At 63.7% G+C, this 18,264-nt stretch overlaps 1 protein-coding gene across 1 annotated transcript in view; it reads right to left on the bottom strand.

Moving 5' to 3' along the window:
* Nucleotides 1-1,182: 1,182 nt before the first annotated feature.
* Nucleotides 1,183-18,264, bottom strand: part of AJAP1 (adherens junctions associated protein 1) — a 52,374-nt gene continuing 35,292 nt past the window's right edge. Inside the window, exons 4-6 of the mRNA XM_062193792.1 lie at nt 5,243-5,330; nt 3,048-3,290; nt 1,183-1,255 (exon numbers count right to left, since the gene is read on the bottom strand). Of these exons, the coding sequence (XP_062049776.1) occupies nt 1,183-1,255; nt 3,048-3,290; nt 5,243-5,330 (404 nt within the window). The remainder of the gene's footprint in view (nt 1,256-3,047; nt 3,291-5,242; nt 5,331-18,264) is intronic.

The raw sequence follows: 18,264 nt of genomic DNA, 5'->3' as shown, positions 1-18,264 counted from the left end.
AGTCGCGTTGAGATGGACAAGCATGGGCCTGGGGGCTGTGCCGTGCCCAGCGCGCCTGCCTGCACAGCGGCCAGGCACAGGCGGCCGCTCACCTGCCTTGGCCAAGCAGCCCTGGCAGAGGCCTGGCGGGCGGCTACATTTCCAACCCAATCTAATTACACTCCCCTGCCCGCCGGCGGAACATCTTGGCTTCGGGACAGGGTGTGAGTGAGGCTGCAGATCGGATTTGGAGCAAACACGCGATTCATTAGCGCTGGGATTAGGAACCGGCCGGTTCCTGCCGACTTCTGACGGCAGCTGGCGCCCCCACAGCACCGCACGCTCGAGTGCCCAGGACGAGGGCAGAGTCCCATCCTGGCGTGGGGCTCCCACGCCGGGGGAGGGACCTCAGCCACGGGAGCAGGAAGATGGCGCAGTGGGGGTGGGGGGCGTTCAGCTCCTCTGTGGCTGAGGGAAGTCAGCCAATCGAGGGTCCTTGGGACGCCACGATGCATAGAGAAGCCAATCACAAACAGCACAGTGCTGTCTGCAGCTCCCCGCCCGGCAGCCGGCACGCAGGACTCCGCGCAGAAGAAAGCAATTTAACGTCAGCATTAAAGTTAATATCATCGAAAGCAAACCGAATGTTCCTATCTAGCAGAGCGTGGAAAATTCATCCTGTTTTGGTGCCGGTCCCTGGCTTCAAATTAGTAGATGTCTCCACTCTCCACTGTCTTTTTCTGTCGTGTTTTTTCTTATCGCTTCTTTTTCCGTTGCAAAAGTGAGTTTTAACTCCACCTGGCGCCCACCCCGATGCAGAGACAACCGGCACGGATGCTGGGTCCCTGCCACTCAGCTGGGCTGGCCTCACCTCTTCCTGCCGCCAGGTAGGAGACCGCAATCCGAGCTGTGGCCAGAGAGGGTTCTCCCTGCCTTCGTCCCGCGGGCCCCGCCCACACCCGCCACATCGGTCCACAGAGCCTCGGCGTCTGTCACCCACCTCTGCTGGGCCCAGGGGCCCGGGACGTTTCTAAGGAGGGCAGTGTGGAGGCCCAAAGCCCAGCCGCCTGGTGGGCACTCAGGGAGTGGGGGAGGGGCGGGTGTGGGGGAGGGGTCAGCTCCCGCGTCCCGGGAGAGGTACCTACCGTGAATCAGACACATGGCGTCTGCCCTGCTCCAGGAGGTAAAGAAGGCTTGAGCCAGTCAGCAGGAGATTTCAAACCACTTCTCAGACACGAAGGCCACGGGGATGAGGTGCCGGTCGGAGGAGGGGGGTCTGCAGCGAGCAGAGACAAGGGCGTGTGGGTGCAGGGTGGGCAGGGGGCAGTCTCCCCCAGGCCAGTGCCCCTGCTGCCCCGGCAGGCTCTGGCGGACACAGACCCTGGAGCCCACGCGCACACGAGGAGCCCATCGCGGGTGCAGGCCCCGAGGCTGCCCGGCCCCCACACTTAGGCCACTTGCGGAGTTCAGGTTCCCAAGGTGCAGGACAGAAGGTCAGGCCCCGCCCCCCAGCACAGCACCCGTATTTTGCTCTGAGTCTAAGCAAGTGTTCGCCACGGCCAGCAGTGAGGTCGGACAGAGCAGGGCCTGGGCCAGAGCCCGCGCCCCACAGCGATGCCCGCCTGGGCCCAGTGCTCACGGGACCGGGTGCACCGAGTGGACAAAATGAAGCAAGGGCCAGCCCCCCAACCCTGCCCCACCTCCTCCCCTCACAGGCCGCCCGTGCACACTGTCAATCAAGCGCTTTGAAAGCCCCTCTGCCAATTCTCGGCGAACTCCGGCCCCAGGGAGGCTGGGACAGCACCGGGGAGCTCCCGGGACGCCCAGGTGCGAGCCCAGGGAGGCTGCGAGCAGGTGGGAGGTTCCCCAGCGCCCCGTGCTCTCGGGGAACAGAAGTGGGTGCCTCCAGGGAGGACCGGGAGGAGCCCCACACAGTTCACGGGGAATACGCATTGCGGTAAGGCTGTTAGGGTTTCACAAATGTCTGCCCTGACATAAACTTGTCTTTTAATCCATTTTGCATGAATGGACTCATTTACTGCTTGAGAGAGAGATTCTGTCTACTGGTTCCCTCCCCAGGTGCCTGCTGCCCACAACGGCCTGGGCTGGGCCAGGGCTGAATTCAGGGCCCCCGTGGGTGGCCGGGAGCCCACACCTGCTGCCTCCCAGGGTGTGCATCCGCAGGGAGCTGGAGCCAGGAGAGGGCTGCGGGTTGAACCCAGGCCCTCTGGTGCGGGAGGTGGGCATCTCAGCTGTCGACGTAGCAGCGGGGCCACACCCCTGCCATCTGTGGACTCAAAGTGCAGACCGAGGAGGGGTGCAGCAGGCAGGCGCTGAAGGGACACGGCAGCTCACGGCTGCCCCGGCAGCCCTCACCAGCCGGCACCCCAGACAGCGAGCCACGCTTTCCCGGAGCGACCCCGGTGGAGGCCTGGCCCCTGGGTCGGGCGTGACCTTCCGGGAGCCCCCGCAGCCGACAGCGGGGCCGGGTCCCCCAGGGCAGCCTCCTGACTCCTCCCTAAGACTTGGTTTTAAGTTATTGGAGGTTTTTTTTCTCCTCTAATTGACAAAATGATGCACGCTCACACTTCACATCAGGAAACAGCTTGCGACACTCTCATCCCAGAGGAGGCTCCCAGAGCTGACTCAGGGTCCCCGCGCACCGGCGGGGTGGCCGTGGCAGCGGCTCCTGGAGGGTCCCACACGTGTAATAAGGACGAGTATTTCATAAGCGTCTGCTCTGGGAGTCGCTCGGGATTTCACATTTTCACCAGACTGACGGCTGACATTTTATTGACAGGGGCTCAGCAAGGCGGAATTGGGGGGTGTCTAGGGGCCAGTAACTGGGCTCCTGGGGCCTGGGGCCTGAGGGCTGTGCAGCCGGCGCCCCCTTCACTGCCCCAGGCTGGGGGTGCACGGGGCTGCTGGCTGCTGCGGCTCCCTCGGGGGAGCTCCCTCTGGCCTGGTTGGCTGAGCCCTCAGAGCTGCCTCGGGGGGCCCTTAGCAGCCCGGCGGCCCCGAGTTGCCCCGTGCCGGAGTCGGGTTCTGCCACGCCGGGCCCAGCTTACCGGTTTCCGTTAAAGGCGGACTTGAACTCCCCGGCCGAGTGCAGCGTGTCGTCCGCGTAGGTGGGCACGGGCGCCCGCACGCACTCGTGGGAGCACTGCAGGCTCTCGTTGTAGGCCGTGAAGATGTCCACGGAGCTGGGCGCCCGGGCCGGCGGGAAGTCGGTCAGGTTCTGGCAGCTCTCCTCCTGCTGGTTGATCTTGCGCTGGTGGCTGCTCCTCCGCGCACGGCCGCTCTGGGCACAGCTGGGGACAGAGGGGCAGGGTGGGGGGCGGGCAGACGCCGAGCCCTGCCCTGGACACGGCCCGGGGCCCAAGGGGCCGGGCCTGGGCTTCCAGAGCTTAGTTCTGCTGCATCTAGCACGAGGTGGAGACTCCCAGGCTCTCTGGAGAGATCCAGCAGTCGGCTCTTTCCAGTTGTTTTAAATAGAACAGGGTGGGCAGGGACCCATCCCCGGCTGTGGGCAGTCTCCCCCCAGGCCAGTGCCCCTGCTGCCCGGGAAGGCTCTGGCGGACACAGACCTGGGAGCCCATACACACGGGAGGAGCGTGCGTCCCCCACAGGTGACTGTTTCCCCAGGGTGACTCCCATGACGGGCACCTGCTGTTGGAGGGCCTAGACGGTGCAGCTGGTCCTCAGAGAGGGTGGCCCTGCCTGGTCCCATGTTGAGCCAGGGCTCTCCCCTCCCCTCCCCAGAGCTGTCTACACAGGGAGCGTCCTGTTCCTGTGGACTGCAGGGGCTACCGGGGCCACCAGGGGCCACCACAGAATCTCACCCTCACCAGGGTAGGGACTGGCAGAGCAAGCAGAGACCCCTCCACCCACCGCTCCGGGTGCAACCTGGATGACAAGTTCAAGGACATGCAGGTGCTTAGGAGGGCCCCCTGCAGCCCCCTGCCCCTCCCTTCTGCAATACTCCCGGCCCCTGCCTGGGGGCCGGGCTCAGGAGCCAGTCTCACGTGCATCTCAGCCAGCCCAGCCTGGCCTCCGAGGGACAGGGCTCCTGACAGCTGCAGGTGCAGCCCCCCCTTAGCAAGTGGGGAGGTGAAGGCAAAGCTCGGAGGCCACGCCCACCTGGGCTCGGGGTCAGGGCCCACGCCCCCCAGGCTGTTTCCCGGGCGGCCTCTCTGCAGGTTCTCAGGACCCTTTAGAGGTGAGGATGGGCACCCAGCACATCATGGCCTCCCAAGGCAGCTGCCTCCTTTGGGGTTGGCAGATTCCTCACAATGGCAGTGTGGGCTTGTCCTGCCATACAGCCGGGTGGGCCGAGGGTCTGGAGCCCCCTCCCTGGCCAACCCCTGCCCGAGAAGCCCAGCAGTGAGCTGTCGAGCTGTCCTTGTCACCGTCCCCAGAAAACACAGCAGTTTGCTGGCCGCCAGGAGGGGGCGTGGAGGCCTCTCTGGTAGGGTGGGAGGCCTGTCCCAGGGTTCTGCGGCCCCGTGCACCTGCCTCATTCTCAGCCAGAGACCTGCAACCAGCTCTGTCCTGGCTGCATGTGTTTGCTGGTGACAGGCTCGGTGCCTGTCCCCACAGCGACCCTGTCTGAGCTGGCACCGCTCTCTGAGCCTATTACTCCGGGAAGAGACCGAGCTTTGATGCTGTCAGCAGCTGCGGTTGCTAGAGGCAGGCTGCGGGCGGGCACAGGGTCACCCCACATTTCCCCGATTTTCCCAGGGGCGGGTCAGGTGCGCACCCTGCAAGGCCAGCCGCAAAGTAGGCCGGTTTCCGGAGGAAACGGGCACAGGCAAGCCGCCTGGAGCAAGGCGGTAACCTAGTTCAGCAGACACAGTGCCGTGGAGGCAGGAAGCCAGGAGACGGTGAGGGGCGGGCGCAGGGTCCTGCTGCCTGTGCCTCCCCAGGGAAGGTCTGGAGGGAGACAGAGCAGGGGCTCTGCCCGGCGAGGGCCACTGCCGCAGGTGCACTTGGGCCCAAGAGAACCCGGGAGCCGGGGCAGCAGCAGCTGCAAAACTGTGTCACCAGGGCCGGCCCGTGCATGGTGAGGTGAGAGGCCACGCCTGGGAGCGCTGCAGCCTGTGGCAGCCAGAGGGGGCGGGAGCCACGTGGAGCCCACAGCCCCAAGGGGAACGTCAGCCCCGGGGCTGTGAGTCAGGGCTGGGCGTGTGTGGAACGCGAGTCCTTGCTGTACACCTCCCTGGGGACCCCCACGGACGCCCCCACCCCCATTTCCAGGCCTTACCAGTTTTTTAAGACAAGAGTTGTGATGAGAGCAGCGATGACCATGATGAGGGAGACGGTGATGGTGATGATCTGGTGCACGGCCAGACCTGGGGGGACAGAGGGCCGCGTGAGCGGGATCAGGGGTCAGGGACAGGGGCGCTGGGGAAGGTCCCAGACAGCAGCAGCCAGCAAATGCCCCCGAGAGGCTTTCGAGGGAACACGGAGGCACGGGGGTCTCCCCTTCCCCACACACAGCTGGCGGGGTGGCAGGGGCTGCCAGCACGGAGGCTGCCCTCACCGGGGTCCGGGAGGGGAGGCTCCAGCTCCGGCCTCTCCTTTCCAGCAGCCCCTCAGTTCCCAAGCTGAGATGGAGCCCAGGACCGGCCCGCGTGTGTCCTGCACCTGCCAACCTCTTCACCTGGGGCAGGGGAGCTCCGGCTGAGGCGTCTGAGGACCCGTGGCCCCCTCTCCTCCCCTTGCACTCTGGGGCAGTGCCGCTCCTCAGTTCTGGAGCTGTGAGCACCCAGGCAGGTGGGCAGGGCTGAGCTGATCTGGAAGGAGCCAGGATGGCCTGGGGCTTACTGGAGGGGGTGCACACATGCCCTTGTACCCCCAGGGGCATTCGGGTCATTGATGGGCAACCCTGTCTTCCCCAAGTCCTCTCTGAGTTCAGTGTCTGTCTAGGAACAACAAGAAAAGACCCACACCCAGGGTGCAGCTCCCCAGGGAGGGGCCCCCAGCCCCGGTGGGATCAGCAGAGCAGGCACTGAGGGTTCACTGCCCCAGCAGCAGGGCAGCCAGAGCCGGGCCATGAACACAGCAGTTCTGCCCCTGCCCCCGCCTCTGACCGCCACACTCCTGTCATGTGACTGCCGACCGGGCCAGGGCTGGCGAGGGGCAAATGGGCCCGCACCCCAGCAGGCATCTCCCACATCCCTCCCAAGACACGGCCACAGGAGGCCACCCGAGGGGCAGGGAGATGAAGGGGCGAGGAGAGCCTGCAGAACCTGCGGCTGGAGCACCTGTGCCCCTGAAGCGCTCAAGTTCTCCAGACATCGGGACGCCACCCTGCCCCCGCCCCCAGCCCCGGACCACCTGGCAGCCCCGGGCACGATGCCACATGGGCCTGCTACCGCACGGCAGATCTGAGAGTGGAGACTTGGCTGGCAGCCTTCCAGGGACACAGTGTCGCACACAGATGTCACCTCTCCACGGACCGACGCCCGTGGGAGAAACGGCTGATGAAAAAGGAGAAGCTGGCACAACCAGGAAACAAGCTCACTGCTGTTCCTCATGAGGGAGTCTCACCCTGAGCCCGCGGGCCGGCTCCACGGGAACACAGGGGCCACGCAAGGAGCAACGTGGGTGCCTTCCGTCGTCGCCCATGGACTGGAGAACTGCCGTGCACCTGCTGTGTGCCACACCGTGCCAGGGGCGGCCAGCGCAGCCAGGGTGCCCACCCTCGGGGAGCAGGTGCACGGGGCCTTGTAAGCTGCAGCACTCACTGCGGGTTCTGGCCAGTGACCTCACACACGCCTGTGCTACCAACGTGCAGGCCACTTTCCTTTCTCCCCGAGAACTGCCAGCTCTGGTATCCAGTGGAGAGGAAAACTGTGTCGTGGCACAGAGACCAACCTCTGCCTCGCCAGCAACAGAGTGCCCAGCAGATCCCTGTCCACACCGATTCCCCAGGGCGTCTGACACCCAGCAGACCTGCAGGCAGCGGGAGGGCTGGAGAGCCGTGCACCTTCACACACGGACACGGAGGTGTGGCTGCTCACTCTCCCCGCCTCCTGCACCCGCACACTCCCCTGGGGCCAGTCAGGAAGACACTCAAGCTGTCCTGCCGGGTGCTCATCCCATCTGTGCTCTGTGCCACTTGGAGGGGGCTGAGGCGAGGGGACAGGGTGAAGGCTTTGCTGACGGTGGTGTTGGTGATGGTGGTGGTGATGATGGTGATGGTGGCGATGATGATGCTAATAGTGATGATGGTGATAATGGTGAGGATGGTGTTGGTGGTGATGGTGGTGATGATGGTGATGGTGGCATTGGTGGTGGTGATGGTGTTGGTGATGATGATGGTGGTGTTGGTGATGATGGTGACGGTGGCATTGGTGGTGGTGATGATGATGGTGGTGTTGGTGATGATGGTGGTGATGATGGTGATGGTGGCATTGGTGATGATGATGGTGGTAATGGTGGTAATGATGATGATGGTGACGGTGGTGTTGGTGATGACGATGATGATGGTGGTGATGGTGGTGGTGGTGATAATGGTGATGGTGGTGGTGGTGATGGTGGTGGTGATAATGTTGACGGCAGTGTTGGTGATGATGATGACGGTTATAATGGTGATGGCAGTGGTGGTGTTGGTGAAGATGATGATGATGGTGGTGATGATGGTGACGGTGGCATTGGTGATGGTGATGGTGGTGTTGGTGATGATGGTGTTGGTGATGATGGTGACAGTGGCATTGGTGGTGGTGATGATGATGGTGGTCGTGGTGTTGGTGATGACGATGAGGGTTATAATGGTGATGACGGTGGTGGTGTTGGTGAAGACGATGATGGTGGTGATGGCAGTGTTGGTGATGATGATGGTGCTGATGGTGATGGTGGGGATGATTTGGAGGGGCTAACAAATATCATGGTGGTGATGATCCACATATTTAACAAGTGTTGGGAGGCTCACCAGGTGTGTTATCTCATTTTTCCTGGCAATGACCATTGAGGACAGACCCTGCCACTAGTGACTATGGGGTGGAAACCTCTGGGAGAGTTAGCGCGAGCTCCTGCATCTCACAGGGTCTGCTGGCTCAAAGCCCTGCCTGTAAGCAGGTGACAACTCTGAGCTCGGGTTGGTGACGCAGGGCTTACTTTGAGCTGAGGGCCACACTCCCCCCTCCTCCCAGATCGGAGCTGGCTCCTCTCCCTTCTCCTGGCTTCCATCTTGCTCCTCTTCAGGCTTCTACAATCAAGGGACCGGTGCTTTTATCCCACCCCACACCCTGGGAAGGCCTCTCGGGAGCGCTCCAGGCCCATGCCAAAAACTCGCATCCATTTCTCGGTGAGTCGCATCTCCTTCCACATAGTGAGAGCTGGACCTGCCTTCTTCTAGACCAAGGCTGAGGACTCGGTGCCTACAGAGAGGGGCATTGCCCGAGAGCAAGGCGGGCAGAGGCGGGTCAGCAGGAGCAACAGGGGCTGCTTCACCTGGGAGGCACGGAGGGCTGCCTGCAGGAGTCGGGCGCTCTGCCCTAGGTTTGGGCCTCTTATGTCTTGACTACGGGAATTCCTCAGTTGGGTTGACTCTCTGCGGTGGCCAAGCCCAGGGCCTGGACGTGTCCTGCGGCCACCTGTGGCTTCAGTGTTTAATTCCCTGTGGGTAGGGATGGGGACGCCTTCTGATAGACCTTCTGATGCACAGAAGAGAACGGGGCCCAGAGGGAGTAACGGTTGCCCATGGACGCCTTTCAAATAGCTCAGCCCTTCCCCTGAGGCCTGTGGGAGCCTCCGAGCCCCTTACAAAAATGGAACCAAATCTTCATCATCTCCATGTAATTTTTTAATGTTTTTCGATTTATTTTAAAGGTGGAGAGACAGTGATCTTCCAATGGCGGCTTCAGTCACCAAATGCCCACGGCGGGTGGGGCGGAGCCAGGTGGGAGCCGGGGGCCCAGGACTCGGCCCGCGTCTCCCACGTGGGTGCAGGGGCTCAAGTACCTGAGGCATTACTTGTACTTGCTACCTCCCAGGATGCCCACGGGCAGGAAGCTGGAGTTGAAAGCAGAGCCGGGACGGGAATCTTGGCACTCGACAGAGGAGTCAGGCATTCCACGTGGCGCCGTAACCAGTGCACCACGTGGCCACCCCACGGCCGGCTTCACAGCCACCCTCTGCCCCGCACACACGCTGCCTGACACAGACTTGCAGGTGCAGCCGAGTGAAGGTCACGGAATTCAGAACAAGCATCAGAGAGCAGGCGCCAGGGTCCCGAAGCCCTTGCGGATCCATGTGGATCCACTCCGCCAGCCTCCCCACGCAAAGCCCCGGAGGGAACAAGCCGTGCCGACGACCAGCGAGAGGACCTGGAAGAGGCACCACCACAGTTAGGCTGTCTGGAGCAATTTCTTCACACCAGGGCCCCGCGAAGTCTTCACACACCATTGATCCCATCCATTTTTATCCAGCGTTTTATGCACCTGTCTGGCCAGCCAGGCACCTGACACTCGCGGCAGTGAAATGACTCTGCCCTGGTCCCCCGCAGGGCCGGGAGGAAGGCAGCTCTGTGCTCCGGAGCCCCTGAGAAAATCAGACATCCACACGCAAATCCAGCCTCGGCAGCCGCGTCCTGCCACGCACGCGGTGACAGACGCCATTTAACTCCTCCTCCTCACCTACTCTGCTTGCAAAGAAAGCCACCTTGGGCTCAAAGCCCGGCCACTGGCTCTGCACAGGAAGCCACCACAAGAAGCCCCCACAGACCCCACAGCCAAGATGATCAGACCAGGACTGGGCCTTTTTTTATTTTATTTTTTTGACAGACAGTGGACAGTGAGAGACAGAGAGAAAGGTCTTCCTTTTCTGTTGGTTCACCCCCCAGTGGCCGCTGCAGCCGGCGCACCGCACCAATCCGAAGCCAGGAGCCAGGTGGCTACCTCCTGGTCTCCCATGCAGGTGCAGGGCCCAAGGACCTGGGCCATCCTCCACTGCCTTCCTGAGCCATAGCAGAGAGCTGGCCTGGAAGAGGGGCAACCAGGACAGAATCCGGTGCCCCGACCAGGACTAGAACCCGGTGTCCAGGTGCCGCAGGCGGAGGATTAGCCTAGTGAGCCGTGGCACCAGCCCAGGACCGGGCCTTTGCACATGTGACCCACATAACGTTCCTGGGAAGCAGGCTGGGAACGGAAAACGCGGGAGGACAGGGCACTGCGTTGTCGCCCTGGGAAGCCGGCTACGCAGTGGACAGCAGCATGGCTCGGCAGGGCCTCGAGCCTCTGACCGGCCCCTCGGTCCTCCCCAAACACCAGCAGTCGCGTCCACTCTGGCCAAGTCCCTGATGTCCCCACGTGGGTCCCAAGGAGGCACGTCCTGCCTTCAAGGCCAGAGTCACCACTTCAGGCTTTGCATGCAGGGTGGCCTGGGGGACCCAGCCATCACAGGACAGAAGCAGCCACAGGCCAGCCAGCAAACGGGCCTGGCTGTGTTCCAACCAAACTCAACGTACAAAACCCGACAGCGGCTGCCTTCGGGGAGCAGCCACAGGAGGCCTCCCTGGGCAGTTAAGTAGCGGCATCTGCCGGCCTTTGGTGGTTGGTTAAAGCTGCCCTCAAAATGCAATCTGACTCGAAACTCAAGACCCTTCCCAGCCCCAGCAGCCAGGGCTAGGGTCTGCTCGGTCACCCGCAGGCCACTGCGGAGGTGGCTCCGAGGACAGTCCCAGCCACCCCTGCCCGTGGGCCACGGACGAGGCAGTGGGAGGCCTGATCCGCCGGGAGGGTCCAGGGAACACAGCTGGAGAGCGGGTGCCTTTGCAGGACCGTCCCTTGAGAACACGGATAGGAGGCTTGGTCTGGGGCACCCAACGTAAGGAATTTGCTGGCGGAACGTCCTCAGGGGCCTCAGAAGGACGTCAGCCACGTGGGCTCAGTGTCCACTCCCCACGAGGAAAAGAACCTGCGACTTGTGGAGGGCGGGAAGCCCCAGGTCCCAGGATGGGCACAGGTGGAGGGGACGCTGCCCACCATCTCCAAAGGGCTCCGCCATGCCTCGCAGGGGCGCCCGTCTCAGGAGGGGCACCCCTTGGATCCTCCCCTTCCTCACAGCGTCCTCCACAGCCCGCCGGCCAGGTCCCTGGTGCCCATCAAATGACACAGCACAAACGTCTTTCGGATGAACACAGCCGACCCCAGGCCAGGCAGTCCCAGGCCAGGCTCCTCGCCAGCTGTCGGGGGGACAGATGATAATGAGGTCACCTCGGCAGAACAGACTGGCCCCCTAGACAGGAGGGAGAAACCCCACGTCCTCCTCTCCCCCTCCAAGGTCAGGAGCGAGCCCCATCTTCGAGCCCTGCAGCTGGGGCCTGGCCCCAGAGCCCGGGAGCACACGGCCGCCGCCTGCCCGCCAGGTGATTGTTCCTGCTAATTTAGGGGCTCTCTTCGCTCCTGGTAATTGTCACTGTGTGCTAATGGGCTAGGAGTCAGCAGCCATCCCGATAATGAAAAATTATACACCGCATAATAGATGGGGCAGACGGATCACGCAGCTCGGTGTGAGTCAATGGGGCTTTTATGGTTATATTTGTGGGGCTTCGTAGTAACATCAGGCCGTGGAGATGGATGTGGAAGGAGGCGACGCCTCTCCGGGCTCGAACGAGTCCCAGGAAACAAACCCGCAGAGGGCTTGCTCGTCCGGCACGCGGGGGCGGCAGCACACACCTGTCACTCCTGGGTGCAGACAGGAGCCGTGCCCCGAGTGCCGAGGTGAGCGGACGGCATCTCTATACTTCTGACAGCTCGTCTTAGAACACCGGGGTCTTGCACACCTGCGGCTCGGGAACCAGGACCACACATCACAGGCTCCAGGGACGCCTGTCCTCAGGGGTGAGTGTGGTGGGGGCAGAGGACCCAGCAGCCTCAAAGTGCCAGTCCCGCCATGAACAAGCCACCCCCTCCCCCACAAAGGCGTGCAAACGCAGTCTCCGGTGCACACCGGCCTGAGTGGGACGCAGCCTGTGGCGTCCAGTGCAGGACAGGAGAGGGGCCCGGTGACGCCTTCAGCTGCAGCTGCTTCAGCGTCCAGGCTCGCTCCGGGGCCAGGGCCCGGGCAGGCTGATGGGAGCAGCACCACGATGCTGGCAGAAACACAAGCACAGCGGGGATGCCAGGGCCTCAGTCGGGGCTACAGACGGCTGGGCGCCAACGGCCATCTACAGACACGACCGAGAGGAGGTTTCCCAGGCGCCAAGAGGGCCACGCGCTGTCCCCGGGCAGATGAGACGCCGTGTGCCCACGCTGGGGGGGGGGGGGGTGGGGGTGGCTCAGGGCTCAGCTTTGCCTCGTGCAGGGAAGGCCAATCCAGAAGCCTTGGGCGGGGGACAGCGGGTGACGTCTGCAGACATTCCTGGCCGTCTCGCCCGGAGCAGGGGCGTGCATCTACAGCAGCTGGTGGGTGGAGGCCAAAGCCACCGGTGAGGCGCCCACAGCACACAGACCCCTCTGAGAACCAGGGATGTGGCCCCAAGCCTCCGTGGAGCCGGGCGTGAGAAGCCTCGGTGTCCCACACCCCTACCCCGGGAGCTGCTCTCTCGTTTGGCCCCTTCCTCAGCGACAGCAAAGCAGGGCCGGGAGGGGCCGGGAGGGGCAGGGAGGGGCCGGGAGGGGCCTGGGCTCCCTTCGTGTCCCTGCAGACTCAACAGGAAGCGACTGATTTCCTGGGCAGGGCACCCCCCAACACCCATGTCCTGTGCTCACAACACCACCACCAGGTGGGCCTGGAAGCCCCCTGAGTGCACTGGGAGGTGAAGGGACCTTGGACAGCGGATTCCAGGGGTCCCCAAGACCACCGGACAGCAGACAGACTTCAGCACCATGTCGCAGACTGCACACCCCAGTGTGTGCTCTCACAGCACCATGTCGCGGACTGCACACCCCAGTGTGTGTCTCTGCTGGCCCCAGAGACAGTGGACACTGGCGTGGAGCCCCTGGGTACGGGACAACCTTGCTGCACTGGGCTAACCGGCGTCCCCCAGAATCCATGTCCCTAGAGCCTCAGAGCAGGACCTCATCTGGAATGGGGTCTTTGCCAAGTTGACCCGTCCGTGTGGGTCAGTGTGGGCCCTAAATTCCACAGCTAGAGTCCTTACAAGTGACAAAGGAGAGAGACGGAGAGGAAACCCTGTGTGGGCGGGGCAGGCACTGGGGTGTGGCAGCCACGAGTGTGCAGCCCCCAGCAGCTGGAGGAGGAGAGGGAGAACCCCTCCCCAGAGCCAGCACGGAGAGCAGGGCCTCCCCCCTGCACTGTGCACTCTGGGACGATGGTGGCCTCTGTCCCTTGCTACTGGCCCAGGACAGCAAGGTGTTCGCTCGCTGGTGCAATCGCAGCAGGCCCCAGAGGGGTCCCTCCGAGGCTGTGTGGGGCTGTCAGCTCCATGCCTGGTGCACAGGGGCCCACAGTGAACACAGCGCTGTCCGCCTCAGGGGGGCCCTGGAGCTCCTCCTCGGAGCTGAGCCCCAGTCCTGCGGGGACGCTCGGATCCCTGGGAAGGCAGAGGCACGTGGACTTGAACGCAGCCGTGCACCTGCCCCACCCTCCCTGAGAGCACCAGGTGGAGTGGTGAAACGGAGGTCAGAGGGCTGTGGCCCTCTGCCTGCTCGTGTCAATAAAGCTTTATGGGAACTCATTCAAGCCCATTCATTGCTCACAGATCCCGGCCTGCACACAGGGGCAGAGGGGAGCGGTCAGGGCAAGCCTCGCACATTCACTGCTGCTTCTCACAGCACCAGGACACGACCCCCGCCCTGGAGGACCCAGGATTGCCGAGTGGGCGCTGCAGGGTGTGCAGCACGTGGCAGAGGTCAGACGGGCGGCTCTGGCTCACGCACCCCTCCCACCACGCGGCCCCCGCGGCAGCGCAGGTGGAGCCAGCGGGCGTTCCTTGCAGACAACAGGAAGGCTCGGCTAAGCAATTTCTGAATTGAATTTAATGGCTGTGAAAACGGGTGACAAATGGAAGCCAGGGCTGTCCATCTGGTCGCTGTGACTCACGCCGAACATCGTCCAGCTGTCAGCAGTGACCAGGACGCCGAGCAGGGCGGAGGGAGCGTGGCTCCGGGCCTGCAGCCCTAGCAGCTCGAGAGGCCGGGGACTGGTGGGCAGGCAGCACCTCCCCCAGCAGCAAGGCCGGGCCTGGGGGGGCGGGGGGGATCCAAGCCCCTTGGCAGGAGGACTCAGGTGTGAACCTGCAGGGCAACCCCGCCCCCCAGCCCCACCCCCAAGCTCTGTGTCCTCACTGCAGAACAGGAGCCCTACACGGAGTCCGGAGCTCAGCACTGGAGTGGAGATGACTCACTTCTCTCACCGGATCCCCTGCGGCATTTGACGCTCTACAAAGGATGAGGGCTCGGGCCGCATGCTAAGGCCAAGGAGAGGTCAGGGGGCTTGGGAGGGAGGACCCCAAGTGGTGCCCATGAGCAAGGGAGGCCTTGGATGGCACAGGGGCCATCTGAGTCCCAGAGGCCATCCCAGGCCTGTGCCTGGCAGGGGTCAGCTGCCCAGGCTGCTCCCCGGGCGCGGTGGGCACCCTGGCCCTGCCAGCAGCTGGGTTTAGCCCAGAGACAGTGAAGGGACCCAGGCTCCCAAGCCAGCGGTGCACTGTCCCTGCAGAGCCGAGGGCACCTGCCCCCTGGAGCGCAGGGCGGGACCTGCAGCTCCCCCTGTAGCACTGCAGGCATGGCCAGCGAGGGAAGGCGCCCAGGTCGGGAGCCTGCACACAGCGGGGCTCTGCCCTGGCCGGGGGCACAGTGGACTCCACACAGAGCCTCAGGCCAGCACCTCAGAGCAGGGGGACGGGACTGGGCACCCTCAGTACGTGACCCAGAGCACAGACTCAGCCTGCGGAGACGCTGGGGCCGATGGCTGTCGCTGTCCCTTGCCAAAAACCCCGCCGTGTTCAGATCCCATCCCCACAGGACCAAGCCCATTGGTTTGCATTGTGGGGTCTCTTGAAAGACACACCCCCTGGCCCAGGACGGGTGACCTTGAAGTCAGAGCACATGGAGGAGGGAGCAGGGGCTGGTGTGGCCCGGGCAGGAGTCGCCTCCCAAACTCCGGCAGACGCTCGAGTCCCAACGTCCTAAATGAACAGGCAGTGGATCACGGTCATGGACTCGGGCGGAGGCTTGGTCCAGTGACAGCGTCTGAACCCGGGCCTCTGGGAGGTGACTGGACTGGGCTAGAGTGGGGTCCCAGGACCAGAGCACGATGCTTCCAAAGAGGGAACCCGCCAAGGAGGAGCTGTAGTGTGGCCCCCGCGGCCCTCTGCTCCTGGCTTCCCAGCTGCTCCCCCTCCCCAGCTGCTCCCCCTCCCCAGATACTCCTCACTCCCAGGTGCTCCTCACTCCCAGGTGCTCCTCAAGTGTCCCCCACTCCCCAGCTGCTGCCCCTCCCCAGCTGCTCCTCCTCCCCAGGTGCTCCCCCTCCCCAGCTGCTCCCCCTCCCCAGATGCTCCTCACTCCCAGGTGCTCCTCACTCCCAGGTGCTCCTCCTCCCCAGGTGCTCCTCCTCAAGTGTCCCCCACTCCCCAGCTGCTCCCCCTCCCCAGCAGCTCCCCCTCCCCAGCTGCTCCCCCTCCCCAGGTGCTGCCCTGCCCACAGGTGCCCCAGCCTCGCCCTCCTCAAGCTTCATCAGACACTTGGCCTTCTCAGACTGTGAACCTGCAGACACAGAAGCCGGCACAGACCTTCTCCTGCCTGAGTCTCCTCCCATGAGCTTTAGTTAAAGCAGCAAAAACCCAGTGACTCGAGAGCCCTCGGATTCAGCCAAGGACCAGGGAGCGGCTCAGCAACCCAGAGAGAAGCCCTGAGCTGTGGTCCAGGCACGGGGCAGCCCTAGCGGCCGTCCAAGTGTCTCCCAAAGCCATCTCCAGATTCTCTCCCGGCGGAGCCACCGGGAGGCGGGGTTAGGATCAAACAGAGCCACCAGGGTGCAGCGCCCATGACTGTGGCTCTGTGGGGGCAAAGCTGGCGGCCTGCTCTGTCCGGCCCTGTGATGCCGCCCACGGACACCGGACACATGCCCTCGGACCCGCAGCTCCCAGGGCGTGAGCTGAAAACATCTGTCCTTTGCAAATGACCCAGCCTGGGGACTTCCTTGTAGCACCAGGAGATGGGCTAAGCCGGCGAGCCGGGCCGTGCGGAGCCGCTTGGCCTTGCATTCCCAGCTGAGCTGTTGCTCCCGCCGCCTTCCCGGCTAACGGCGCACAGCCTGCAGACGGTGCACAAAAAGCCCTGAGCACAGCACGGGGCACGGGGCCGGGGAGCGCTCCCCGCTCCTCCCTGCGATCCCGGCGGAGGAGAGCAGTGCCCAGGACTTGGCTGCAGATGGAAGCTGCTCCTGCACCAGGATGTCCTGGGGGAGCCACACTGACACTGAGCAGCCGGGGACTCGCGCAGTGCGCCCTGGGCCCCGCGCGAGGCCGGATGGGGACGCGTCTCCCTGCTGTGCCCCAGGAGCTCAGATGCCACCCCCAGATTCCCCTCCCTCATCCCCCAGGGGACAGTGTCGAAGCGTGACATCTTGTCCCCAGAAGGCCCTGCCAGACAGGAAGGTGCCGTTGCCTCCGCCCACACTGTTCGCTGAGGACACAGGTCAGCTCCTGAGGCTGCCATGGGGACAGGCGCAGGCCGGGACCCGGCCAGAGCCGGCTGCAGCCCTGGGGCTCAGGAGTAGACACCAGCAGACCAGTCGCAAGAATGCACCTGGGGGCTGGCGCTGTGGAGCAGCAGGCTAAAGCCCCGGCCTGCAGCACGAGCATCCCATATGGGCACCGGTTCAAGTCCCGGCTGCTCTACTTCCAATCCAGCTCTCTGCTATGGCCTGGGAAAGTGGTAGAAGATGGCTCAGGTCCTTGGGCCCCTGCACTGCATGGGAGACCAGGAAGAAGCTCCTGGCTTCTGGCTTCAGTCAATGGGACAGTGAACCAGCGGATGGAAGACCTCTCTCTCTTGCTGGCTCTGCCTCGCTCTGTAACTCTGTCCTTCAAACAAACAAATAAAATCTTAAAAAATAGAAAAAGAATGCACCTGTGAGCGCCCTGATGACCAGAACACCGAGAGGGCCAACAATGGAGCCCCCCAGGAAGCCCAGGGAGAGGCCTGGGGCCTGCTCCTGGATGTGACACGTGGGCCTGGCCTCTCCAGCCCTGCCCTTGCCATGACACCGGCGGCGGTCACCCCTGGGCTGGGCCAGCACGGCCAGCAGAGGCAGCAGGTCTGCGGGTCCCCTGTCACCGTGAGAATGTGGCCAGACAGCCGCTTGCCAAGCCAGGGCCCACGGCGGGGGCTGGCTGCTGCTCCCTCCCAGGCTGGCTGCAGACACGTGAGTGCGCCCAGCAGTCCACTCGGGACTGGGATGAGCTTGCCCCACGGCATTTTGGGGGCTGACACACTGACGAGGAGGGGCGAGGCCTCACTGTGGTAGGACTGGGGGAGGGCAGCCCGGGAGGCTCCCAGCCGGTGGCACCGCTAATAGGACACAGGGGAATTTCTGTCCCCCACGACCCTGGGAGGAAGCAGCCACCAATTCCAAGAGCCAAGAGCATCGGCCAAGCCCAGGGCCGCCTCCCATCCTCGCCACCTCGCGGGACCATTCTCAGCCTCCCCACGGCGACGCAGCCTCTGGGTCCAGCTTCTCCGGGCCACTTCACGGCTGCCTGCTTCTCCCACGGAACACGCCGGGGACGCCAAACGATTCCAGGACAATGGAAGCAAAAGCTAGGTTCATTTGGGGGCAAAATAACGTTGAAATCCGCACGCAAATTTTCCATAATACACATTTTTCAGCAACTTGTTGAAGACACCCTCCCCGCAGAGGCACAGATTTTAATTTTGTTTTTGCACCAAAATAAACTTCTTTGAATTTTATTCTCCAGGAATGTTTTGAAGGCCCCTCGCCTGTGTCTGATCTGCCGGGGGAAGGGGCTCCCTGGACACAGCAGGAGGCAGGGAGCCACCACAGGGTCTGTGGTCTGCACCTCCTCCACTCCGGCTCCAGGAGCACCAGCAGGGTGGCTGAGAGGAGGACTCGGCCCAGGGAGGCCGTTACCTGCTGCTGACTCGCGGTTTGGGCGAGGTCCTGCTCCCTCCAGGGCGGGGCTGACCGGGCTCACCGCCCCTCCCGTGCTGGGCCTGGGCTCCAGCTGCCCACTCTGCCGTGTGGCCGCCCACTCCTCTGCCCTCCCCGAGCTGTCCCTGGCTCACTTCGGCTGGCTTCTTCTGGCTCAGGCCCCCAGGTGGGAACAGAGGCCACACCGCAGCCTCCATG

This window comes from Lepus europaeus, chromosome 5 (genome assembly GCF_033115175.1).
Source record: "Lepus europaeus isolate LE1 chromosome 5, mLepTim1.pri, whole genome shotgun sequence".
Classification (NCBI taxonomy): domain Eukaryota; kingdom Metazoa; phylum Chordata; class Mammalia; order Lagomorpha; family Leporidae; genus Lepus; species Lepus europaeus.
Note: the sequence above shows the minus strand (reverse complement) of the source record. Positions and strands in the feature narration are given on the sequence as shown.